Source organism: Podarcis raffonei, chromosome 18 (genome assembly GCF_027172205.1).
Source record: "Podarcis raffonei isolate rPodRaf1 chromosome 18, rPodRaf1.pri, whole genome shotgun sequence".
Taxonomy (NCBI): Eukaryota; Metazoa; Chordata; class Lepidosauria; order Squamata; family Lacertidae; genus Podarcis; species Podarcis raffonei.
The window spans coordinates 3,646,614-3,672,224 of record NC_070619.1 but is presented as its reverse complement, the minus strand read 5'-3'; the positions used below and the strand labels follow the sequence as shown (position 1 = coordinate 3,672,224).

The 25,611-nt window shown below is 44.7% G+C and overlaps 3 protein-coding genes across 18 annotated transcripts in view; 1 reads left to right on the top strand and 2 right to left on the bottom strand.

The window, feature by feature from the left end:
- Positions 1-6,006, top strand: part of LOC128405523 (collagen alpha-1(I) chain-like) — a 31,772-nt gene extending 25,766 nt beyond the window's left edge. The window contains exons 1-5 of one of the 4 annotated variants that reach the window (XR_008328324.1): positions 117-404; positions 856-954; positions 2,251-2,388; positions 3,828-4,002; positions 5,050-5,147. Coding sequence is in view for 2 of the 4 variants with exons in the window: in XM_053372260.1 (XP_053228235.1) it covers positions 247-404; positions 5,826-6,005 (338 nt within the window). In the remaining 2 variants the exon portion in view is untranslated. Of the gene's footprint in view, positions 1-116; positions 405-855; positions 1,066-2,250; positions 2,389-3,827; positions 4,003-5,049; positions 5,148-5,825 lie in introns of those variants that run through there. The other 3 variants (XM_053372260.1, XM_053372261.1, XR_008328323.1) reach the window with 3 other exon arrangements.
- Positions 2,197-25,611, bottom strand: part of LOC128405521 (vomeronasal type-2 receptor 26-like) — a 43,340-nt gene continuing 19,925 nt past the window's right edge. For 10 of the 11 annotated variants that reach the window (XM_053372255.1, XM_053372251.1, XM_053372247.1 and 7 more), the window contains 3 exons: positions 4,954-5,181; positions 3,856-3,982; positions 2,197-3,131 (listed from right to left, as the gene is read on the bottom strand). In XM_053372255.1, coding sequence (XP_053228230.1) covers positions 2,233-3,131; positions 3,856-3,982; positions 4,954-5,181 — 1,254 coding nt within the window. In that variant the 3' untranslated portion in view covers positions 2,197-2,232. The remainder of the gene's footprint in view (positions 3,132-3,855; positions 3,983-4,953; positions 5,182-25,611) is intronic. The other variant, XM_053372258.1, reaches the window with a different exon arrangement.
- Positions 12,694-16,803, bottom strand: LOC128405524 (uncharacterized). 3 transcript variants are annotated; one of them, XM_053372262.1, is made up of 6 exons: positions 16,518-16,803; positions 15,742-15,840; positions 15,516-15,590; positions 15,049-15,195; positions 13,807-13,927; positions 12,694-13,520 (listed from the first exon to the last, which is right to left on the bottom strand). In XM_053372262.1, the coding sequence occupies exons 1-6, from the start codon at positions 16,518-16,520 to the stop codon at positions 13,237-13,239; spliced, it is 729 nt and encodes a 242-aa protein (XP_053228237.1). In that variant the 5' UTR covers positions 16,521-16,803; the 3' UTR covers positions 12,694-13,236. The 3 variants fall into 3 exon arrangements, with proteins under 3 accessions (XP_053228237.1, XP_053228238.1, XP_053228239.1); XM_053372263.1 differs by having other exon boundaries at positions 15,742-15,837; XM_053372264.1 differs by having other exon boundaries at positions 13,409-13,520; positions 13,704-13,927.

The window sequence follows — 25,611 nt, the reverse complement described above, 5'->3', positions numbered from 1 at the left end:
AAAAATGATACATCCACTGTTTCATTCAGAATGTTTTTTCCCTTGTTTTCCTCCTCTAAAAACGATGTGCGTGTTATGGTCAGGTGCGTGTTACAGAGCGAAAAATATGGTATTTATACTGCTTCACTATGTGTGCATTGCAATCACTTATTCATTGTTGTGCATAGTAATTTTAAGTGCATTCTTAATATTACAATCAAGGTGCAATACTGTTAAAATGCATAATTTCTTTAAATATAAACACAGAAATAAATGACGCTCCCAATTCATCGGATGATGACCTGTGCCACAAAGCGGGAACCAGGCAGAGGGCCTTCTTGGTGGTGGCGCCCGCCCTGTGGAACGCCCTCCCAGCAGATGTCAAGGAAAGAAACAACTACCTGACTTTTAGAAAACATCTGAAGGTAGCCCTGTTTATGGAAATTTTTAATGTTTGATGCATTTATCGTGTTTTAAATATTCTATTGGCAGCCGCCCAGAGTGGCTGGGGAAACCAAGCTAGATGGGTGGGGTATAAATAAATTGTCATTGTTGTTGTTACACTAGATTTAATGAACATTAATATCAGAGTGGCCTGTAAACTGAAAGCCATAGTCTTTTATATACTAACCTTTTATGCTCTTCCACATCCGTTTAATGCTCCAAAACCCTTCTTTTAGCTTCTTTTAGACTTTTATGTATACTTTGTGTTTTAATACTTTTTAGCTTTCCAAAACGTTTTACACCCTACTGATGCTGGTCTACTACCGTAATAAAGATTTGATTGATTGAAATGAAGTATCCTATAGTAATGCAGTGATTGGACACAAAACAATATAATACGGGGTAATTCATAATGAAATATACAGTTTCCAGATCCTGTAAGACAGGTGCCGACATGGACCAGGTGCCTGCGAACCGTGAGGCAGATGTACTCATAAAGTTTGTGTTCCGTGACTGAGGGAAGTGATGGAGGTGATAGTGCGCGTGTCACGTGACTAGTCAGGCGAAATGGCTGCGTCTGCGGTGGAGAAGGCGTTTTGTGTTCTTGAACTGAGCAAAACGGAGTTTGTTGTGTGACAGCAAATGATGACAGTGTCATGTGACAAAGGGTGCACACACAGAATATCTGTGACTGTTTCTAAAAAAAGTTAAACAATCCTGTTACAGATAACAAAAGATATTACATTCTTCTTTTTTGTAGTGTGTTCAAACTGTATACTTCATTATGAATCACCCTGTATAATTATAATATAATATAATATAATATAATATAATATAATATAATATAATATAATATAATATATTACATTCCCCCAAATTAATATTTCCTTACTAATTAATATTGGTAATAATAATGAAATAAGTCAGCTTTGCCTTGCCCTGCCTGGTGGGCGTGACCACTCCCCACTAAACCCCGCCCCGCCTCTCCCCGCTTTCCACTGCTGCCTTTCGCGACCCATTGCCTTCCCCAGCTCTACTCTCCCCACCTCCTTTCACAATGACTCTTCCAGATTGGCGTAGGCGGCCCGCCACTCCCGTGAGCCACTCCCATGAGAGTTCCCTCTCCCCTCTCTTCCCGCTTGCCTCGCCCCTAACCCTATTCCTAACCCTGGTCAGTGCAATAAAATTCATTGGATCCCAGTCAAGGCTTGACTAAGGTCAGTTGCTACTCTTTGGAACAGGGAGCAGAGCTTGCACAATACAGAAATTAAAACAACAGACTACGGAAGATAACTTAAATGAATTTCTCAGTTTATTACCATACAAAGCTTAGGAGAACGAAATGAGATGGAGTGCGCTTATGAATGATCCAGCATACCTGTAGAAAATGGAGCACAGATATTTGAATATCTAGAAATGACATAACTAGAAAGTATTGTTGAATATCAGAATTGATATGGTTAATAGTCATAAAAAAGCAAACAGACTAAAAAACCTAACTGCCATCTCCCTAACTGCCATCTCCCTCTAAACTATCTTGTTGTGAGAGAAATATAAGTTTCCAAAACACAAAATTATTAAAAGATAATAGTTTACAAACTAAGGGCAGTAGACCAGGACTCATTGTAGTCATTGGCAAAGCAAGGTAGCAAAACATTTCCTCCCATCTTACTGTTCATGTCAACAAGACTTCCTAAAACCTAAGCTAAGAATGAACACAATCTCTTTCAGAGATGGAGAATAAGCAACATGGAGGAATAGCATGGAGGGCATTGGGAACATGGACTATTTTAAGAATCAGATGTCCCCTTAATTCCTTGTTGTCAGGTGCTCCTTTGTGTTCAGATCAGGCCTCAGCACAATAATGTAGCACTTGGGAAGGAAGATGCAGCCCAGAAGCCCAGCGCTGGAGGCCAACATAGAGAAGATCTGCACGGCCACCATGTACTTGCCCTTGGTGCTCAGGTAGGTGGGCACAAAAGACGCCCAAACACTGCAGAAGACCAGCATGCTGAAGGTGATCAGCTTGGCTTCGTTGAAGGAGCCAGGCAGCTTCCTGGCTAGGAAAGCCACCGTGAAGCAGGTGGCAGCCAAGAAGCCCATGTAGCCGAGGGCAACGTAGAACATGGCCACAGACCCTTCGCTGCATTGCAGGATGATCTCTTCCACCTGGGAGCGCATGTCGGGCTCTGGGAATGGGGGAGAAGAGCCCAGCCAGATGGTGCAGATGAGAACTTGCCCCCCAGAACAGGAGATGACAATGGAGTTGGCCAGACTCTTGCCCAGCCATCTCCTCACCCTGTTCCCGGGCTTTGTGGCCAGGAAGGCCAGCACCACCGTGATGGTCTTTGCCAAGACAGAAGAAACAGCAACTGAGAAGATGATGCTGAAGGCCGTTTGTCGGAGAAGGCAGGTCTCTTTCCTTGGGCGCCCGATGAAGAGGAAGGAGGACAAAAAGGAAAGCAGGAGGGAGACAAGCAGGATGTAGGAGAGGTCCCGGTTGTTGGCTTTGACTATGGGAGTTTCCTTGTATTTAATGAAGATTCCCAACACAATGCCTGCTGTTAAGGACAAGAAGAGGGCAACGGAAGCTAACACCATTCCTAAATATTCTGCATAAGCCAGGAAGGTGGTAATCTTGGGGACACATTGATCTCTGTCCTTGTTTGAATGGTGATATTCTGAGCATTTGGTGCAATGTTCTGCATCTGGGGAAGAGAGTAAGAGTGGCTGCAGCATCACTTACAATCCTAATTTTTGAAAACCTAAGTTTCAAAACCTAAGTTTTCAAAAAGTATGTGGTGGACCTCAGGAAATAAACATGTTAAAAGCAGTATAGAGAGGCAAAAAAACCCGTTTGTTTCTTTAAAAAACCACTTTACTCTTCTATTATTCCATTCTTCCAAGGAGACAGAGGTAGTGAAGAAGGTTTTTCTAATTTTGATCCCCAAAGCACCATGGTGATCTAGAATAAACTGAGAGGCAGTGAACACTCCACTTCTGTTAACTGCATTGTTTGGACCCTGCCTTATCCTGAAGAAACACCTCTTTGTTTGAACCTTTTAAATGCAAACACTTTTCTGTTACTTTCATGCAATGTTTAAAATTTGCTACTTTTCATTATCTGTCCATTATTTCTGATAAATGTGAGCATTATTTCCTTTTTGGTGTGACTTGGTATAAAAAATAAAAAAGGAATGTTTGTGGGAATTCCTCTCATAGGTGCCCACTTTCAACCCCAGAGATTTCTTCCTTATGATCATTCCTTTCAACTCACTTCCAGGATGTAATAAAGGTGATTAATCCAAAAGAAGTTGAGGAAGGAGCCACATTCCACAGTGTCTGCAGAAATCTCACAAAAAGTGTGTGAGACTGAATTTCTGCCCTGTGTTTACTCTCTCTAGAAATACCTTCCCCCTTGGCGTCACCCACCTTCCTGGGCGGAGAAGGTCCCTTCTGCATACCGAGCACAAGCATAGCAGCAAATGGGCTTTCCTTCTAGAACTACCTTGGCATATCCAGGTCGACATCTTTTTGTACACCTGGAACGAGGTACGGCCTAACCAGAAAGACAAGAAGGTGCAACAAAGAGGAAGAGTTAGGAGTATTTGTGAGTGTGTAATTCACTCATAGAATGAATTCAAACGGATCTCTGGACTGCAGCCTTTGACCCCCTCATCAGGGTCCTTTCAACCCCCCCACCATTGGGGTGACCAGAATATCATGTTCTTCATAATTAGTTCAGGACAACTGAGGTTTGCGCCACAGAACTCTGATTCCTCTTCTCCGTTTACCTGCTTGCCTGCTTAATAAATCTTCAAAGAAAATGGCATTGGAGTCTGAAATGTGATTTCCCAAATAATCTTTCAACCACTAATTAAGATAAATTTAATATGACTTTTCCAAATGGTTTCCCTCACTCTGTTCTTGAGGCATGCAAGGTTTCCTCTCGTCATTGATGTATTTCCCTAATTATTTCTAGTTCATGTGCCATTCCTTAACATTAAACTTACATTACAATAGGGTTGGGTTTTTTTAACTTCTCATCCTTCACCAACAGCTGTGCACTTCTCAATTCCTGCACATTCTATAGTTTAACATTTGCAACATCTACAAGTGAGCTTACTCCACAAATTAAAAAATTAAAAAAATCCACACTAAATCAGTAATTATCATTTCAAAAATAAATTCCTTTCCATCCTTCTGCATGTATGAAAACCCAATAGTTCACTTTTACTAGGTGTTTTCCCTTTTTATCTACGTAGTATTTCTGTTGAAGATTCTGTCCAGAATTCTTAAATTCTCAGTATGGCTCGGAAATAGATGGTGTCTTCTCTGAGGACCTCTGGGCTCTATCCTTTCTTTGAGCACCCCAAATTCCCCTCCTATCTCAGCTGCTGTGGATGTTGCAGCTGTTATTGGACGGTCAAGACATCATTGGTCAACCTGATATGGTCACTTTGCAGCGGTTGCTCAAGGAAAAGCATATTCAGGATCTCCTAGCCTCCCCTCTCTGTGATTTCCTTCTACCTTGTTGAATTTCTTGGGCCACTCAATGGCTTCTGGGTTAATGGTGAACTTTATGCCAGCAGACGTCTCCCTCCTTATATTCCCAATTTTCACAAGGTCATGAGACTTATTGGGATAGATCGCCCAGTTCATAATATCGAAGTCCGCTGGTAGCTCCCAGTTCTCATCCAAGCATAGCCTGCCTCTGGAAGTATTCAGACACCGGATTTCTCTTAAGAAAGGGTGAAGCTGGAATGACAAGGGAAAGCACCAGCACTGAGAAACCTTGAAGCCAAGATGGATACCTCAGTCCTACTCACTTCAGCCTCTTATGATTTGGGGCCTGCTTGTATCTCATGTAGACTGGAATTCCTATTCAGCTATTTGTATTACTACAGACCCTGCAAGTGCCCCAATTTTCCAGGGATGTCCCTGAATTAGAGACAGTTTTTCATTTGATACCAAAATTCCCCACTTTTCCTTAGAATGTCCATATGTTCATTGGAGAAATGTTGGCGGATGTGGAGTTTTTCAGCCCACAAGCCGTCCAATCCTATATCAGGAATTTTTAAATGTTTAATATTTTAGTATGAATTTCTTTATGTTGGGAGGTGCCCAGAGTGCTGAGGCAACCGAAGAAGATGTATAAACAGTGCTGTTTTTCTAGAAAAGAAGGTGCCGGAAATCACCATGAACACCTCCTTCTTAGAATGGCAATGGCACCCACCTGAGAGGTGCCAGAATTGAGTTCCAGCGAGTTCCCCCCTGAAAAAAAAGCCCTGGGTATAAACAGTAAAATTATCGTTATGGAATGGGATGGTTCTATTTTCATCAGAGTAATGTTGGGTGGTATGTTACTATTACTAATACTAATAGTAACTGATATTTTACAGGTCTATCCACAGTCAAGATCAGCATCTGTGTGGCCTGCAGTTTGCAAAAAGGGGAAGGAAATACCTGCCACGGCTGTAGCCTTTGGGGTCCCCATTGCTCTCCTTCCTCCACCATCAGCCTCCTCTGGGATCTCGATGAAAGCGAAGCATGCAAGGCCTGAGCCACAGCTTGAACATTGATGTAAGTGCTATAGCTGTCATAAGACAGGGCTCTCTCATACTCCTCTTGGGGTAATGGCTGCAGCTTCTCCTCCTCTCTGCATCTTATCCTGCCTTTCACGGACAACAGGTGCTTTGAATTTGAACACTGAAATGCTTGATTGAAATAATCCCCAAGATTGGTCTGCAATTTATATTTCTCACCTTTGCTGCTCCTTATTCCAGTCTGAATTGCAAAGGACAGAGAACCATGGAGGTTCTGGAAGTAATATGAAGGGAGGAAAAAGCCAGTTCTGATTTCTATCAAAGCTGTTGTGATCCAGACTTTCGCCCCTATTTCCTTCTCATAGATATTGTTTATTACCATGAGTATTATGATACCCAGTGCATTGGTTATATAGGAAACAAATACCCCAACTTGTCTCCATAGGAAAAAAGGTTCCCCAGGCCTGATAAATTTATTTGGATCATTTTCTGGTACACTTTTAGATAAAGCAATGCAGATCCCTCTGCTGAGCATCAGAGGTTTGACAGCGCTCACAAATCTTTCTCCACCTTCATTGTCTGGAGTGCAGAGGCCAATCCACGTCCATCCAAAATGCAGGAGCAATTCAACAATCCCCTGGTACTGACTTTCCTCTTTAGGAGTCGTCCGGTATATAAAAGGGAACAGGGTTTTACCTTCGAGAACCTGGGCAGTGAAGCCATAACTGATCTAGCAAGGAAAGCAAAAGATCAGCAATTTATTTTACTTTCAGCATAACAGATATTTAATTATCTGAAATGACTGATATCTATCTAAATCTCTGCTGGCTGAGGCTGATGGGAGTTTTAGTCTGAAACATCTGGAGGTCTCAAGTGGTTAATGGTCAGTTTTAAAAAAAGGATGTTGGATCCATAGGTCAGAATTTTCCCATTTAAAAATATTCCACCTTGACCCCTCCAAAGAGAAAGTAGAATCTTATGCAGTTGAACTTCTCTTTCCCTCTATGTTCTCCCACTACTTACCTGTGGGATTTTGTAGATGCCTGACAAGGCTGAAATCACTTTTGAGATGACAGTATTGCCTCTTTCAAGAACAGCCAGCAGGTGATTCTGTTCTCCACAGTGATAATTGGGAATATTGCATCCACTGCCTGCAAGCAGCTCTAGCATGGCGTCCAAAGTCATCCTTGCATCGAAATAGTTCTCATAGATGTTGTAGCCCAGGGTGATGTTGGGTAAGAGGCTGAGATCCTGGTTGATCTCTTGGAAGGTGAACAGGAAAGACAACATGTACCAGTAGGACCTAGTTGCCACCCTGCAATAAATGAATCCTTTAAAAAGAGTGAAACTGATATTCATATGAATGTGGGTGGGGATGTTATATTATCCACAAAAATTAGTATTTATTTATCCTATTGCATTAATATCAAACCTTTTGCTTTCTAGCATAGAACAAAAATTTGGAAATCTCTGCTTTGATGCAAACAGCACACAGAGCTGTACAGCAGTGGAACAGACTCCCTCCGAAGGTGACCATGTGTCATGGATGCTTCAGGTGTGATTCCTCTGGGTTCCTTCCATCTCTGCAATCTATGATTCTATTCTACTCTGGTTCTATGAGTAAGAAATGAAGGCACCCCTCAAAATTTGTGATATACTGGGAAGTTGCTGCAAAGGCTGCTTTTGCTGCAGTGGTCTTTGGCTTCTTCCAAGGGGCTAGAGTATAACTAGATAAGAGACAATTTTATTGAAGGAGGAAAAGCACCAAATACCTCAGTTCCCTTTTAGATACAAATGAGGCCTGATGGCTTTCAGGTTTGAGTGTGTGGTAAAATTATAATTTTGCCCATGTTTGGATCAGTGACTTCACCAGTGAGGACACCCCCTGGTTATTTTATATAACCATTTTATTTGAAGCATATCGTTCCTGCTTTCACCCATAAAAATCCACCCATTTTCAAGAGTTTCTTAAAGGTAAAGGGACCCCTGACCATTAGGTCCAGTCGTGGCCGACTCTGGGGTTGCGGCGCTCATCTCGCTTTACTGGCTGAGGGAGCCAGCATACAACTTCCGGGTCATGTGGCCAGCAGGACTAAGCCGCTTCTGGCAAACCAGAGCAGCGCATGGAAACGCCGTTTACCTTCCCGCCAGAGCGGTACCTATTTATCTACTTGCACTTTGACGTGCTTTTGAACTGCTCGGTTAGCAGGAGCAGGGACCGAGCAACGGGAGCTCACCCCATGGCGGGGATACGAACCGCCAAGCTTCTGATCGGCAAGTCCTAGGCTCTGTGGTTTATCCCACAGCGCCACCCGCGTCCCTCAAGAGTTACTTAAGACACTTCTAATTTTTTTTAATCAGCCACTAAACGTCACGCAGAGGGTCTGGTCTTAAAAATCCATTTGTAAAACTAAGATTCCTTAACGACAGTTGCTAAATTGTCCAAATGAAATAATATTGAATAAAGCCTTTGAGCCTTGGAAATTGCCTGAGTTTTATGGCATCCTGCAGGTGAGGAAATTCATTGCATCCTTTTACCCCTGACCAGATTCATTGGCATCCTTGCATTCTACTAAAAGCAACACAGTTTCACTAAGGAAGACCCAGAGAACATTGAAATAGAAGAGGTTTGTGTGGAATCTTTTACTGGACTCCCCAGCTCCCATCACCCCCAGCCAGCAAGACCAGTGGTCATGGCAGGGTAGTCCTGCAACATCAGCCCTTGGTCCCCAACCCTGAGATAGGGGCTATTTCCTTGATATATAGGAACCACTAGAAGGACTGGAGGACCATGAAACTGTGAAGTACATACACTTCAGTGCTGGCGAAGGGTGTCTGAGAAAAGACGTATGGAGTTTCCTTAAGGTATTTTGGAGAGATGATCCCACTGATGAGAATGTGTCCAGGCCGGTAGTAATTGCGAGCATCCGTTTGATCCCTGACCAGATTCAAGGGGCATTTTGCCTTGTGGTTCCTGCAGACTCCAAAGGGCACCATGAGCAGCAGAAGCTGCAACAGAAGCAGCAGGGATCTCATTCTGGCTCTGCCTCCTCCCCTAATCTTGCAAGTGGCTCCTCTTACCTGCCAAGGAGGCAAAGCAGAAGAACCCAAAGACTCTTGCAAGATCAGACTGCCTGGGCTTTCCCAATCTGGGTGGTTTTCAACTCTACCTTCAGAGCTAGGAAGCACAAGGCAGGCACACCCCTCTTTCGCCAGTTCTACAGCTTGACTCAGTCTGTCTCCAACACAGGAAATATTCTCTGCACTAACTTTTTCTTTCCCAGACACAGCGCAATTAATATTGTCATGCTGTTGTTGCTTTCCGAGGCTCATGCAATTTCCAGAAACATCTCCTGAGCATTTAGAAGATGAGATCACTATAATTTTGATTATTCCAAGTCGAATAAGTTTCATGACACTAACTTTCCGAAGTCTTGAATGGCTCTGGCAGCAGGTGCAGAGCTGGAGAAAAACATGATGGAGAAAAGTCCAAAGATGTGTTTGGGAATTGGAAGTTTGGCCTGAACTTTGCTCCCAAGGACCATAGAAGAGCCCTGCATCTGCATCCGACCATCGACTCTCCTTCCTTGGAGGTTTTTAAGCAGAGTTTGGATGGCTATCTGTTAGGGATGCTTTAGAGAGCCAGTGTGGTGTAGTGGTTAAGAGCGGTGGACTTGTAATCTGGTGAACCGGGTTCGCTTCCCTGCTCCTCCACATGCAGCTGCTGGGTGACCTTGGGCTAGTCACACTTCTCGGAAGTCTCTCAGCCTCACTCACCTCACAAAGTGTTTGTGGTGGGGAAGGAAGGAAAAGGAGATTGTTAGCCACTTTGAGACTCCTTAGGGTAGTGATAAAGCGGGATATGAAATCCAAACTCTTCTTCTTCTTCTTCTAGTTGGCCGCTTTGGATGGATTTGATTCCTGCCAATCCCTTCTGGTTCTCCCCCGTCTTTGAGCAGAAACTTCTCTACTCATAAACAAATTTTGTGCGCAGAAGCCAGGCTAGCATTCTAGCAGCTTTATTATTCTTTATGAATTTATTTATTAATACTTATTTACTTTCTTACTTAATTATTTAATCTTTCATAAAATCCATGCACTATTTTGGCCAATCACCCCTAGAGCGCTTTACGTCAAGGTAAGTCAGGACGATCATAACAAAGTTTACAGTCTTACTTTAGAACATTCCAAAAGTTAAAATAACAAAACAGAATCAAATTACCTCAACTTCCTAAGAATCTGGGTGGATGCTTTCTTTATTACATTAAAAATAAATAAATTATTAAGTCTCCACAGATATTCCAATCGCTTGTCTTCGTATACAGTTGAAAAAAACAAACAAAAACCCCCACACAATTTCTTCTTGACTCCCCACCCTCCCTTCTCTATGTTTGTTTTTAATTACTTCTTTTTATCAGATGTTTTTAAAAACATGTTTTTATTATCAAAGCCCCAATGTCGTATTTCAGTAATCCGCTGCTTATATTTCAAATCCCGCCTTCGACTTCATGTATGGATGATAGTTTGACAAATAAGATATCAATGGTCTCCATTCTTCCTGAAACGATTCATCATCACGTCCTCTTAGTTTAGCAGGTAATTTCACCATTTCAGCATAGTCCCCCAGTTCCATAAGCCAATCCTCCCTCTTTCCACTTCTGTGCATATAAAGTTCTAGCTGCTGTGGTTGCATACATAATAATAATAATAATAATAATAATAATAATAATTATTATTATTATTATTATTATTATTTATTATTATTTATACCCCGCCCATCTGGCTGAGTTTCCCCAGCCACTCTGGGCGGCTCCCAATCAGTGTTAAAAACAGTACAGCGTTACATATTAAAAACTTCCCTGAACAGGGCTGCCTTAAGATGTCTTCTGAATGTCAGGTAATTATTTATCTCTTTGACATCTGATGGGAGGGCGTTCCACAGGGTGGGCGCCACTACCGAGAAGGCCCTCTGTCTGGTTCCCTGTAGCCTCACTTCTCGCAATGAGGGAACCGCCAGAAGGCCCTCGGCGCTGGATCTCAATAAATAACCCAGTCAGCTTTCTCGGGACCTTTAATTATTAAATTTATATAGGAGCCTTCATTGGATTGCTACAGGTTGAATTGCTATAAGACTGAGAGCTTAGTAAGCTTTCCACCAATTTGAAGTGTTGAAAGTTTAAGTAGGATGCAAACTTGGCTAATTAACCTATTCTAAATGCTTCATCAGTGGCTGTTCTGTCAATTATTTTCACTTGCCCATCTGATCTTGGTTTTGCTCTATAAATGGGGACCTGAATGGGAGGATCCTGACTTGGAGGAGGAGGCCTCTCGCTCTTCCTTCCTGACTGAGCATAAGATGCCTCCTCTTAAAAGGTTTGGCAGGCAGGGAATACAACTATCTGGCTTCGTCTCATTGATTCCCTCCAATGCTAAACTTGTTGCTGGCTCACTCGTAATCTGGTGACCCACTCAACATCAGTGCACAAGGTGTCAGATCCAGGCCAGTGTAATAAAATCCATTGGTCTCCAGTCAAGGCTTGGCTAAGGTCAGTTGCTACTTTTTGGAACAGAGAGCAGAGCTTACACAATACAGAAATTAAACCAACAGACTACGGAAGATGTCTTCAATGAATTTCTCAGTTTATTGATATACAAAGCTTAGGAGAACAAAATGAGATGAAGTGTACTTATGAATGATACAGCATACATGTAGAAAATGGAGAAAATTCAATAAATAGAAATGACATAACTAGAAACTATTGTTGAATATCAGAATATCCGATCATGGACTCTCCCTCCTTGGAGGTTTTGAAGCAGAGTTTGGATGGCCATCTGTTGGGATTCTTTAGCTGAGCTTCCTGCATTGCAGAGGGTTGGACTAGAGGACCTTGGGGTCCCTTTCCAAGTCTCCCATTCTATGATTCATATGAGGTGGGAGAGTCAGGGATGGACAACAGCCAGATGTGGGAGTCCCAGCTTTGTATCCCAGGCATCCTAAGCCCTTTTAAAATGTGGGGGTTTTTGGGAGGGCAGAGGCTGTTATTGGGTTGTTGTTTTTATTTTGATTATATATATTGTGGCTTTATATTTTGATTTTGCTCTCTGAACCGCCCTGAGACCTCCAGGCGTAGGGCTTTATATAGAGTCAATAAGTAAATTTTAAAAAATAAAAAAAAATGGAGAATGTTGAGAAATGCCACCCCCATTACTGTGAACGGGAAACATGGTGTTGATATCTTGTTTCCTGGAGGCTGCGGGAGACTGAGACTGGTGGAGCCTGCGATGAGGAGGGTTTTCTCAAGCCCACCCTCTGGCCACTTTGGGTGGGTCTGGGCTGCTTGATTTCTGCCACTCCCTTCTGGTTCTCCCCCGGAAGGGAAGTAGCGCCTTGGTGGCTTCGAAGCCACTTCAAGTGAATTTCCACCCCATCTTTGAAAGGCTTCTCCAACAGAGGGGAGCTCTCTGGGGTTGGTGGAGGGGAGAAAGGTTGTCCTGAGCCTTAAACCTTTTGCCCTTCGACATGTTGTGGGGAAGGTGAGCTTCTGTTGCACATGGAACCAACTTGCTCCCCGTCTTTGAGCAGAAACTTTGTGTTGTACTTTTGTATTGTTTTATTGTTGTTAGCCGCCCTGAGCCCGGCTTCGGCTGGGGAGGGCGGGATATAAATAAAATTTATTATTATTTATTATTACTCATAAACAAATTGTCTGTGCACAAGCCAGGCTAGCATTCTAGCAGTTTTATTATTTTTTATCAATATTTGTTTGTTTGTTTGTTTGTTTATCTGTTTCATAAAGTCCATGCCCCACTTGATTGGGCAAATAACTCCCATCTCTAACGATGTAACTCCATTTAAGTCTCCCATTAGTATACAGTGGTACCTCTGGATGCGAACGGGATCCGTTCCGGAGCCCCCTTTGCATCCTGAAGCGAACGCAACCCACGTCTGCACGTGTGCTGGTCGCGATTCGCTGCTTCCACGCATGCGCTTGACATCATTTTGAGCGTTTGCGCATGCGCGAATGGCAAAACCCGGAAGTAATGCATTTTGTTACTTCCAGGTTGCCGCGGAGCGCAACCTAAAAACTCTCAGTTTCCTTCTTATTGTAATTTCTTTGACCCCCAGAAGGTCTCACTGTCTCTTTTCTCAGTTCTTTCTTTAGCTGTCCCTTCTTGCTCGCTTGCCTTCCTCCTTTCCTTCCTCCTCCTCCTTTGGGCGTGGGCAGCGTGAGCTAGCAGTTTTCCTACGCCATTTTGCCCTTTCTTTTCAAGCCACCTTCCAGGATCGTTCCCCTCTCAGTCCTGCCTTCTCCTTCTCCTCCACCACCGCAGACGCTGTCGTTCTCTCGCACTTCTCCTTCGCCGTCCCCCCTTTGCCCGCTGTCTTCTCTGTTCCGCTCCACAATCTCAAAAGGTGACAGGCTCTAGGACTGGGGCTGGCCATGTGGGACGCCGGCGTAGGGCCACGAGAGTTTGGGTTTCTCGCCCCGCTTGCCTCCGCGCTCAGATCTTTTATTCCTCCTCTCCAGTTTGGACCACAAGGATTAAGACCTGTGCAAGGACAACAAAAAGGAAATGTCCCTTAAGGACTCGCGCGCCTCCAGGTGCTACTTCCCCTGCCACCCCTGGCGGAGGAAGGTGGGGTGCAGGGGGGGTATTGCCCCGAGTGTCATCCCAGGGGGGTGGCAAAATCCCCCCGGGCAGATCGGTGCAAGTCTCCCAACTCCTCCTCACCTTGGTTCAGGGTGGACACAGCTGCGATGCTGCCGCATCCAGCGCTTGAGCCGCGTGCAGAGTGGCCTCCTTTCTCCCTGCGCTGCACTGCTGCCTCTTGTACTGGGTTGCCCCGGTGGCACTGGTGGTGTTGGCGGCGGCGCTCTTCTGAAGATCTTGCGAATCCGGGAGATGATGGAAGCCAGGCAAGTGGGGGTCTTCGGGGGCCTCTCTTCCTCGCAGTCCTGTGAGGAAAGTAAACAATTCACCTCCAGATTCTGGGGAAATGCCGCATTCATTAATCAATCAATCAAACAAACGATTGATTGATTAAATCCGTATGCCGTCCTTCATCTGAAGCTGTCAGGGCGGCTTACACCATAAAAATACAAAATAAAAACACAACATATGCATTAAAAACAAAAACGAACTCAGAAGCCAACCTCCCAATCCACAAGCATGTTGGAAAGGCCATGCATTGTTCAATTAGCCAAAGGCTGGTTCTAGAGCAGAACGTTCCATCTTGGTGACACACTTTGGAGACATGCCTCATTTCGCAACACAGGGATTCAGTTCAACTAGCCCTTTTCCAGCCCTGGCAGGAGCACACAGTTTGGAAAGCTCTGTTCTAGAGAAACGTCTTTGCTTGGCACCTAAAGATACATAATGAAGATGCCAGATGAGCGTCCCTGGGAAGAGCATTCCGCAAGTGGGGAGCCACCACAGAAAAGGCCCCTTCTTGTGTTGCTGCCCTCCAGAGCCACACGAAGAAGGGCCTGTGTGGTGGCAGGCTGTCATAATCCCTCCTTTTTTGGGGGGCGAGGCGTTATATGAAAGGGTTGTAGTCAGGAGGGAACACTCCTCTCCCAAGTTCTCATGTGGTCAGCCTTGGAGAGATCTGAACGAGACACAAAACCAAGAACAAGCGGGTGGGGGGAAGGTATAGGAGGCAGGAAAACCCCAGAGAGAACCGGCTTTGCAAAGTGCCAACATGGTTTTATTATCGCCAAACCCACTTTGCAATTAAGAACTTCATTTGGCAGGAGCCACCTGGAAACGCATTCAAAAGAGTTATCTTACAAAACAAATACCAAACCAAAAGCAACCCAGGAGAATTATCTCCACCCCCCATCGTTCTGCCCGGACACTGAGATCCAGCGCTGAGGGCCTTCTGGCGGTTCCCCACTGCGATAAGCGAAGTTACAGGGAACCAGGCAGAGGGCCTTCTCGGTAGTGGCACCCGCCCAGTGGAACGCCCTCCCGCCAGATATCAAAGAAATAAACAACTATCTGACTTTTAGAAGACATCTGAAGACAGTTCAGGGAAGCTTTCATATGTCATGAATGAATGTATGTTTCGTCTGACCTCAATTATGCTTGCCTCCAGGTGTTCTTCAGGTGGGGGGCACGCCAAATCAAGGTCCTCCCCGTCCTCCTTGTCCTCCCCGTCCTCCTCTGGAGGGCTCCCTGGTTCTTGTGGCTCTTCCTCCTTGAGAGCCACTTCAGAGGGTGACTGCTGGCAGAGACAGGACCCCAGAGGTGGTGGCAGTGGTGGAGGGGAGAGGGGAGAAAGAGAGCAGCCCAAAATGAGACAGGAACCCACATTGAGTCGCTAGCCAGGGAAGCCCTACAGCCCTGGCGCCATGGGGGGCTGGTCCATCAGGACAAGTGGGGCAGCAAGCATACCCTTAGCAGCCCCCTGCCTGCCTGCCCCCTTGCTCACGACCAGTCCAGAAGGTGGCCTGACCGGACGGACGGCTTCCTCCTCCTCCTCCCCAGCCTCAGGGTTGCCCAGCTCAGCAGGGCTTCCCTCCTGCTCTGTCTGCTACCTACCTCATTGAGGGAGTCCCAAAGGGAATCCAGGGAGGACAGGGAGGAAACGCTAGAAAACGGGGACATGCTTGGAACCTGCAAGGAAAAGATGCAAAAAACGAGCAATTAAAAAACGCAACCAAACATTAAAACTCAAGGCACCCATAACTGAAACAACAGTTCCATTCTGTGGTTGATATGCCCCCCTCCCCTTCTGCCAATCACCACTCAGGCCACGGCCACCTACCCAGTCAGGGCTGAGGAGATCCAGCCGTCTTGGGGTCTCCTCCTTGCCGTTGGCTTCCTCCTCCTTTTCATTGAAATTGTCATCCTCGATGGCTGACTGCTGGCAGAGAACGGACCCCAGAAAGGAAAGGAGAAAGAGAGCAGCCCAAAATGAGACAGGACCCCAGAAAGGAAAGGAGAAAGAGAGCAGCCCAAAATGAGACAGGCAGGAACGCAGAAGGCAAACTCTCTTGCCCACATTGAGTCGCTAGCCAGGGAAGCCCTACAGCCCTGGCGCCATGGGGGGCTGGTCCATCAGGACAAGTGGGGCAGCAAGCACAGCACATTAACTCTCAAGGCACCCATAATTGAAACAACAGAACAGCGGCATAGCCAGCCGCTCGGGTGCCCGGTTCAACATGGGGGTCATTGGCCGGGGGGGCAGGGGGCAGACGCAAGCCCCACGCTGCTGTTTCAGGCAGCGCCCAGCCTGCAGGGGCCCAAGCCACCAAGTCACCCCCAGGAGAGATGCGTGGATCAGGCACTCTGCACCCCCCCCCCGGTAAGTGCCAGCCCCCACGGTGTGGCGCCCAGTGCCAGCCGCGTTTTTTAACTCAACTAAAAGGTTTGGTGAGCCGAATTATTATTTTTATTTTAAACTTGCCTTTTTGTCCTTTTGCCACCCCCCTCAGGGATGACACCTGGGGCGGCCCCAACCCCCCACCCTCTTTTCTCTGCAACTGCAACAGAATAAAAGGACTCCAAACTCCCTTAGCAGTTTCCTGCTGGTCCCCTCACCATTTTCCCAGACGTCAGTCTTCTCTCTTTGCAGTTGCAGATAAGGCACCCAAAGGCAGGGCAGGGGTTGGCCTCAACTGCAAAGTGAGGTTGGGATTCTGAGCCGATGTCACAGGCAGGTTCCGATCAGTCCATTTCCTCCGGGGGGGGGGACCTGTTTCCTCTGAGGGCGACCGCTGAACACACCACCCAAGAGAAAAAGAAGGAGAAAAGCGGAGAAAGCTTTTAATTCCGTAGCAAGAAAGAATGAGTGCCAGGAGTTTTCTTTTTCTTACACTCCTCCATTGCAACAGCATCATCATCATCATTTATTATACTAGATTTAATGAACACGCATATCAGTGCTCTGTAAATTGATGGCCATAGTCTTTATATATACCAACGTTTTAAGCTCTTCCACATCCGTTTAACGCTCCCAAATCCTTTTTTTAGCTTCTTTTAGACTTTTATATATACTTTGTGTTAAATACTTTTTCGCTTTCCGAAACGTTTTATGGGCTGTAAATGATTGTACCCCACTCTATTGATGCTGGTCTACTACCGTAATGAAGATCTGATTGATTGAAATGAAGTATCCTAGTAATGCAGTGATTGGACACTGATGTAATTTAATGTATTCCTCTCCCTCCAAATTCATACTTTATTACTAATTAATATTAGTAATAATAATGAAATAAGTCCAGCCAGTGGCTCCTCCCAGCTTTGCTTTGCCCCACCCAGTGGGCGTGACCACTCACCACTAAGCCCCGCCTCTCCCCACTTTCTGACACCTATTGGCTTCCCCTGCTCCACTCTCCCCGCCTCCTTTCACAGTGGCTCGCCCGGATTGGCGTAGGCCGCCTGCCACTCTCGCGAGCGCAGGAGCTCCCCCCTCCCCTCTCTTCCCGCTTGCCTCGCCCCACGCTGATTGGCCAAGATGGGGGCCCGTAAGGGGCGTGGCCTGGCGGAGGGAGGCGGGGCGAGGGCGTCAGAAGCAGATGGAGGAAGGAGGCAGCTGAAGGGGGGGGCTGAGTCCTCAGCGCGGTCGGCAGCGGGAGGCGCATGGGGCAAGTGCCCCCTCCTCACCTAAGGGGGAAATGGGGGGGGAGTAACAGAGTTGGACCCCCCCCTTTTAAAGACAAACAGATAAAAGTATCTTTATTGTTATTAAGGAGTTACATCTAGCCTATCTACTCCAGGACATTGACTCTTATAGAACATTACAGGTTGCCAGATTCCTGAATTCAGTTCTTTCATATAAAAGACTTCATGGAATGCTGCATGACTATTAAAACTCTAGTAAACTCTATCCACCATCTTTATATTCAAGGCCACAATATGGTACATCTAGAGATTGTATGTAACGTGAAGGAGATTATGCGTTGAAATATTTTAGTTGATATTTTAGAATGTAAAATGCTATTTTATTTATTGATTGGTTTTACTTTGTGGGCCTATAGCCGAATAAAGTATTATCTATCTGGGTGGGGGGAGTTGAAAGCTTCTTGCTCCCCCCTCCCTAGTTTGTCTCCAATAGCTTTGTTGTTGTTGAGTCGCTTAGTCGTGTCCGCCTCTTCGTGACCCCCTGGACCAGAGCACGCCAGGCACTCCTCTCCTCCACTGCCTCACCCTCTGTCGTCCCCTTCTCCTTGTACCCTCCATCTTTCCCAACACCAGAGTCTTTTCCAGGGAGTCTTCTCTTCTCATGAGGTGGCCAATGTCTTGGAGCCTCAGCTTCAGGATCTGTCCTTCCAGTGAGCACTCAGGGCTGATTTCCTTCAGAATGGAGAGGTTTGATCTTCTTGCAGTCCATGGGACTCTCAAGAGTCTCCTCCAGCACCAGAATTCAAAAGCATCAATTCTTCGGCGATCAGCCTTCTTTATGGTCCAGCTCTCACTTCCATACATCACTACTGGGAAAACCATAGCTTGAACTATACGGACCTTTGTCTTCAAGGTGATGTCTCTGCTTTTTAAGATGCTGTCCAGGTTTGTCATCACTTTTCTCCCAAGAAGCAGGTGTCTTTTAATTTCGTGACTGCTGTCACCATCTGCAGTGATCATGGAGCCCAAGAAAGTAAAATCTCTCACTGCCTCCATTTCTCCCCCTTCTATTTGCCAGGAGGTGATGGGACCACTGGCCATGATCTTAGTTTTTTTGATGTTGAACTTCAGACCAATAGCTTAGGGGGCGTAAAGTCTGTGGCTCTGACCCCTCCCCATTTTAAAGGCCCCTTCCACCTGAGGGGAGGGGGCAGCTTGCTTCCTGGCCTCCCCTCCCCTTGTTAGGATATTTCCGTTCCACCTTAAAAAGGGAGCAGGATGTTTGTGTCACAGCCTGCGTATTTCCTGTTCACAGGATGTTTATGTTTTCAGTTGCTTTCGTTTCTCTTCTGTTTGCCTGAGCAGCCGGAGCAGGCGGTCATGGTTTCTTTGTTCTGACCAACGCTGAATAAACTGTAAATATGCTCTCCTGCTGTGCATCTTTTGCTGTGTGAATTCTGCTGATAGAGTGTGCACCAGCCTAAGAATGTGGCTATCTATTCTTGAGGCTTCGTGTCGCTATTGCTGATACTGCGTGACTACGGGAGATCGATGGAACGTCCGGCAGCCGGCTTGGGGGCTCAGATGGACTTTGTCTCCCTGGCAGTATCCCAGGGTTGAAATTGGTGGGGGGCCTGATGCCCTTGCTGATCCATGGGGGGGCTTATAAATGTGACCCTCCCCCCATTCTGAAATCAGGGAGGTTGTAACCGGAGAAAAGAACGGAGGACGGACTTCGCCGGTGGCGCCCTGAATTTTGATCCTGTGTTTTGTTCGCCGACTCTTTGCACGTGTTGCAGACATGCACGTCTGTAGCTCAAACCCGTGCAGCGTAGCGTGCAGCGATCCCCTTCGTTCCCTCCTTTCCCCCATCCATAAAGTGCTCGACCAATCAACAAGCGCCCTTCCTGACAGCGCCCTCTTTCCTTCGGCAATCCGAAGCGCGGGATCAGGAGAGGCTGCGAAACATCGCCCTCTAGCGACGAGAGCGCTGGTACTGCAGCTGCCAAAGCAGGGAAAGGCGAAGAAGCCATTGACACGAACGGGCTGCATTTGAGCGACCCTCCATTTAGTAGGAATCTTTAGAAATTCATAATAAATCATTCCAGCGACGGGTTTTGATCCTGCCAAGGTTGCTTTATTCAGGGGAAAGGTGGCCATCCGAGATGGGGCTTGGGGCTGAGCCTGGCATTGCCCTAATCTCTGAAGCTTATGGTCACGTCCCCACCTGCCCTATTGCATAAGGGTTAAGCCCTCCATCCTGACTTTGGAGGGTCGGACACAAACCCATCCAGGAAACCATCTCCTCCCGGTCTCAGTGTATTGGAAAGACAAGGGGGGGGGGTACTTGACATTGTCTGGAGGGTCAGAGGTGGCAGGTATTTATTTTTGTCTTACATTTTTGATTGACACGGCATCAGTTTTCACCCCAGTACCACACCTGTTCTATGACATGTTCATGGCATGTGTGTGATGCTTCCAGCAAGGAGTTGTGGGAAACCTGGAGAAACTTTGAAAAAGGAGGAGCCCCCATTGTTCGGGGCTTCTCTCTGCATCTTCTATGATGTATTCGGGAGTCGCTGTTATCAGAAAGTTTTTGCTGATGTTAGTTTGGAATCTCCTTCCTTGTAACTTTACAATAATGTTCTGACTTTATATACCAATAATATAATAATATAATATAATAATATAATATAATATAATATAATATAATATAATTAATATACATTCCCCCAAATTAATATTTCCTTACTAATTAATATTAGTAATAATAATGAAATAAGTCAGCTTTGCCTTGCCCTGCCTAGTGGGCGTGACCACTCCCCACTAAATCCCACCCCGCCTCTCCCCGCTTTCCACTGCTGCCTTTCGTGATCCATTGCCTTCTCCAGCTCTACTCTCCCCACTTCCTTTCACAATGACTCTTCCAGATTGGCGTAGGCGGCCCGCCACTCCCATGAGCCACTCCCATGAGAGTTCCCTCTCCCCTCTCTTCCCGCCTGCCTCGCCCGCCCCTAACCCTATCCCGAACCCTGGTCAATGCAATAAAATTCATTGAATCCCAGTCAAGGCTTGGCTAAGGTCCGTTGCTACTCTCTGGAACAGGGAGCAGAGCTTACACAATACAGAAATTAAACCAACAGACTACGGAAGATGTCTTAAATGAATTTCCCAGTTTATTGATATACAAAGCTTAGGAGAACGAAATGATGTGAAGTGAGCTTATGAATGATAGCACATAAATGCGGGAAATGGCGCATAGAAAATTGATTACATAGAACTGGCATAACCAATCAGTATTGTTGAATATTAGAATTGATATGGTTCTATTGACTTCCGGTTTGGAATCGCAAGCAGCAGGGAGCACAGAGAAGCCACTGAGAGCTTTTCCGAGCTTCACGGGGACTTGGGGGCAACGCAAAGGCACCGCGACCCCCAAAATCTCAAGGGGGACACCCTTGAGGGATAAGCTATCCAGCAGCGTTGGAGTGGTTCCGATGTTTTTTCGGGGTTTTTTTTTAAGGACTCGAGAACGACGGGACTGAGAAACGCGAATGGTAAGCTCTGCGGACCCCGTGTTGCGATGCCTCTAGCTCCTACTGGAAAAGCGACAAACCTCCGTAACTTTAAGAGCAGAACCCTTAGTGTTTTTGGAGTAATTTTGCGCTAAAATTTTTTGATTGTACACTAAGTGAGATCTGAATGTAAAAGGATTTAACTGAGGAACCCGACCCGTTTTTCGGAGTTAAAATGGCGCAGGATACATAGTTGTAAGAGTGAAGAAAGGAAGTGGCTATTCACCCGCTGTAGAAACAGAAAAGTGAAAGTCCTCAGCAATCTTTAAGCGAGGCGAAGGAAACTAAGTAACATAAAAGTAACAAAAAATACCTTTAGAGACTTTGTATCTTTTTTGGGGGGAAGGCACTAAAAATAAGAGAATCAACTGAACAGAGTGGTTACAAAGAGACAAATACTCTGAAGCCTTAAACTTCAATATGGAAGCACAAGGGGGAAGGAGGGGAGAAGAGAAAGGACGAAATAAAACAAAGGCTTTAAAACAAAATAATAACTTCCACTCATTGCCCTTTTTGTCTTAAATCCTGAACCCTCTATAGTACAGCTTGGGCAATTGATTAAGCAAGAGTGTAAACTTCTGTTTCCCTTTTCTTAAACCTCAACTCTGGACTCTAACCCCCTCCCCCCCAAAAGAACTTGGATTTTTGACTTCTTTTTTACTTCTTTTCTCTGAGTTGTTGGAAATTCTACATGAACTGAGCTCACAGGGATATAGACATATTTTTATTTGAACACCTACTTCCTCCTTTTGACCGATTGGATTAAAGTTTGAATACTCCGGACTCTTAAAGGTTTGGAGATTTGGATCTTTCTGGAACTGAACTATACTTGAACTGAGTCAGAGAGGGGTGTACTTAAGATTACTGGGGGATATATTCCTCCTCATCTGATAGACTGGATTTGATTTTTGGATTTTTGGACCTCTGGATCTTCTTTAATTACAGCCCAATATTGGATTAAGCCAGCAAGTGGCTGAAGAGCATAGAACTTAGAACTTAAGTAAAAAACTCTCTTCTCTTCTTTTTCCTATTTGTGGAGGCCTAACTGTGTGGATCCCATCAGACTGTATATTAGAGATTGTGTTTATTTCTTATTTTTTATTTATCCATATTTTTTCTCTCTACGAACTGCTTTGATGCTCTTTGGCCTCAGAGATTTATTTATTTAGACCAATCTTTAAATACTGACGCACTCTCCTGGCGAAATATTGGAATCGGACTAAGCTGACCAAGTGGCTGAAGTTCAAATAGAAGAAAGAACAGAGAGCCTCTATATAAAACAAAAATCAGATATTTTATGTTGCTGGTTTTTGTTTGTTTGTTTGTTTTTGCTCTTTCCTTCATTATAAAGGCTTCCCTGTAAGATTAATAAGTTATTAACGGTCTTTATATAAGGCCTTTATCTCTCCATAATTAATCTCCTAATAAGTTTATCACTGAATTAATTTGGATTAACTTGTATTAATTGTGAAGTTATGTTGGATCTTATCCAAATTTGGAGTTTATAGACTGTAAGTTTACCAATTGGGTCTTTAATTCGGGAAATTAACTGATATCTGGGATCTTAGAATTGGAGTTGGAAATTTTATAAGTTAATTTTGCATGAATAACATCTTAGTGTATTTGTAGGAACCTAAAGGGACTGAGAATAATTTGATTTATTACACTTACAGAGTCATTCTATATGTATCCTTTTTGACTCTAAATGGTAAAAATTTGCAATTTGAGTGTTTAAGAAAGTGCCCTTGAACACACTGTTTGATAATTAATTAGAATTGGTTTAGACTGTGCGCCTTCTAGGGGAGAGAACAAATATTGCAAGAGATTTAATTAAAAAACTGGAGAAGGAGAAAATGTCTGGGGAAAATGGAAAAAAGATAGGAGGAACACCATCGGATAGGAAAACATCCCGACAAGAAGAAATTAAGGACCTAGATATTCTATGGTTAAAAATAAAGGAGGAATTCAAACAGAGTGAAATACATATGGAGAAAAAACTAGGAGAGATGCATGAGCTGATAGATAAGTAAATAGAGGGAGCAGTAGGAGAACTGTCAAGTAAAATTAAAGACTTGACAGTTTGGTCAAAGACTATGGAAGAAAAAAATTAAAAATACAAAAAGAAATGAAAGAACAAAGAAAGGAGACAGATAGGATAAAGGATGAGATAGAAGAACTGAATAGAAATCAAGATCAAGTTTTGGACAATTTAGCGATGATTGAAATGAAACAAAAACAGCTAAATTTGAAATTTAGAGGAGTAGGAGAAGAAATAAATGAAAATATTAAAGAAAAAATGACTAAAGAGTTAGCGAAATGGTTAGAACGGAAAGAAGAAGAGGTTGCATATACGATGGAAAACGCTTTTAGAATAAAAACAAGGGCCAAACAAGTAAAATCAAAAAAAGTCGCAGGAGACTGCCTAGTTATATTCAATTCGATAGAGATGAAAAATATGATATTAAGAATAAGCTATCAAAAGAAATTAATAATTGATGGCAGACCAATCATCATCTTTAAAGAGATACCAACGAGACTCCTGCACAAAAGAGAAGGTTATAAACAGCTGGCAAGTGTTCTAAAAAAGAATGGCATACAGTACAGATGGGAGTTCCCTGAAGGGATTTCCTTTTTTTACAAAGATAAAAGATTTAGGAAGAAATTTTTGCATAGATATGAGAAAGACCTTGGAAAAGTAGAGCAGAGATATGAAGGAAGAAATGGAGATCCAGAGGCGAGAAGGAAAAAAGAGAAAGAAAAAGAACAAGAAGATAAAGGAAGGGAAGAAGGAGTAGACGAAGAAGAAGAGGAAGAGGTAGCAGTGGAAGAGGAAGAAGAAGAAGAGGAAGAGGATATAGAAAACAAAACCACTCGAATTTAAATTATTAGTTGTCTGTAAATTGGAAAGTAGTCATAATAATGAATTTGAAAGTTTTGTCGTGGAATGTGAACGGTTTGAATGAAAAAACCAAAAGGAATAAAATTGTGAATGTTTTGAAAAGAAAGAATCTTGATTTAATTTGCATACAGGAGACACACGTGACTAAAAAGCATAAACATATTTTGATACACAAAAAGCTGGGGGTCGAGTTTATAAACTCTATTGCGGAAAAGAAAAGAGGGGTAGCGATATACGTCAAAGAAAAATGGGAACCCAAAGTGATCTGTAAAGATGATGATGGAAGGATTTTGGGGGTACAAATTAACTTCCAGGGTGAAAAACTTAATGTGATAAACATATATGCCCCGAATCTGAATAAACCGGAGTTTTTTAGGAAACTGGAAGAAATTTACTGGAGTTAGAGTGTAACAAGACGATATTATTGGGAGATTTCAATGGAGTGCCGAAACCAGAAATAGACAGAGAATCAGAAAAGAAAAACGTAACCAAGGGAAACTGCCAAGATCCTTTAACAATTTGGAGGAAAATTTAGATTTAATAGACATCTGGAGATACAAACACCCAATAGAGAAGCAATTCACTTTCTTTTCAGAGCCACATAAGAGTTGGGGCAGAATTGATCAAATCTGGGTCTCAAGGTGTAATGGTTTAAGGGGTTGCTCGTGCGTAAGTTACCGCCACTCTAGGCTAGGTTGCCTGGTTACACCATTTCTCTCTGGACAGCCATTCACTTCGTGGCTGTTCAGTCGCTAGCAGAATCCGTCAGTGGGCGTTTCTTGAACCTCTTCCAGCAATGAAGTTCTTTGACGCCAAGTCGCCGCCTACTTTCCCTGCGCGGAAGTCTTCTGCGCAGGGTGGGTGTGGGCAGCGGAGGACCCGTGCTCTCCTTGCTGGTCTCCTGTGAGGAGTCCTGGAGCCTGCTCTCCGCTTCCCCCATCGGCCCCCCTTTATCCCTGGTGTTGCGCTGATTTCCTTCCCCAGCCGAAGAGCTGCCTCTCTCCCTGCTGGGCCCTTCTCCAGCATCGCTGTGGAGCCTTGCCTCCTCCTCTAGCTCCGATGGCAGTTCCCTGACACAAGGGAACTTACATTAAGAACTATAAAGTGTGAAATCCAACCTAGAACCCTCTCTGATCATAACCCGATAGTTTTTGAAATAAAAGGCACATCACAGGGCGGGTTCAGATGGAGAATGAATGAATATCTATTGGAGAGTGAAGATGTTGTTGAAAAAGCCAAAGCCACCTGTAATGGGAATTGGGGGTTGCTCGTGCGTAAGTTGCCGCCACTCTCGGCGAGGTTGCCTGGATAAACCTTCCCCTGGCTGGACAGTCCTGATTCCGCGTCTGTCTCAGTCACTGGCAGAATCCGTCAGTGGGCGTTTCCTGAACTTCTTCCAACATAAAAGTTCCTTGACGGATAGTCTCCGCCTAGACTCCCTGCGCGGAAGTCTTCTGCGCAGGGTGGGTGTGGGCAGCGGAGGACCCGTACTCTCCTCGCTGGTCTCCGGCAAAGAATCCTAGAGCCATCTCTCCGAAGCCCGCCTCTGCCCGCCTTTCTCCCTGGTGTCACGCTGATTTCCTTCCCCGGTCGCTGA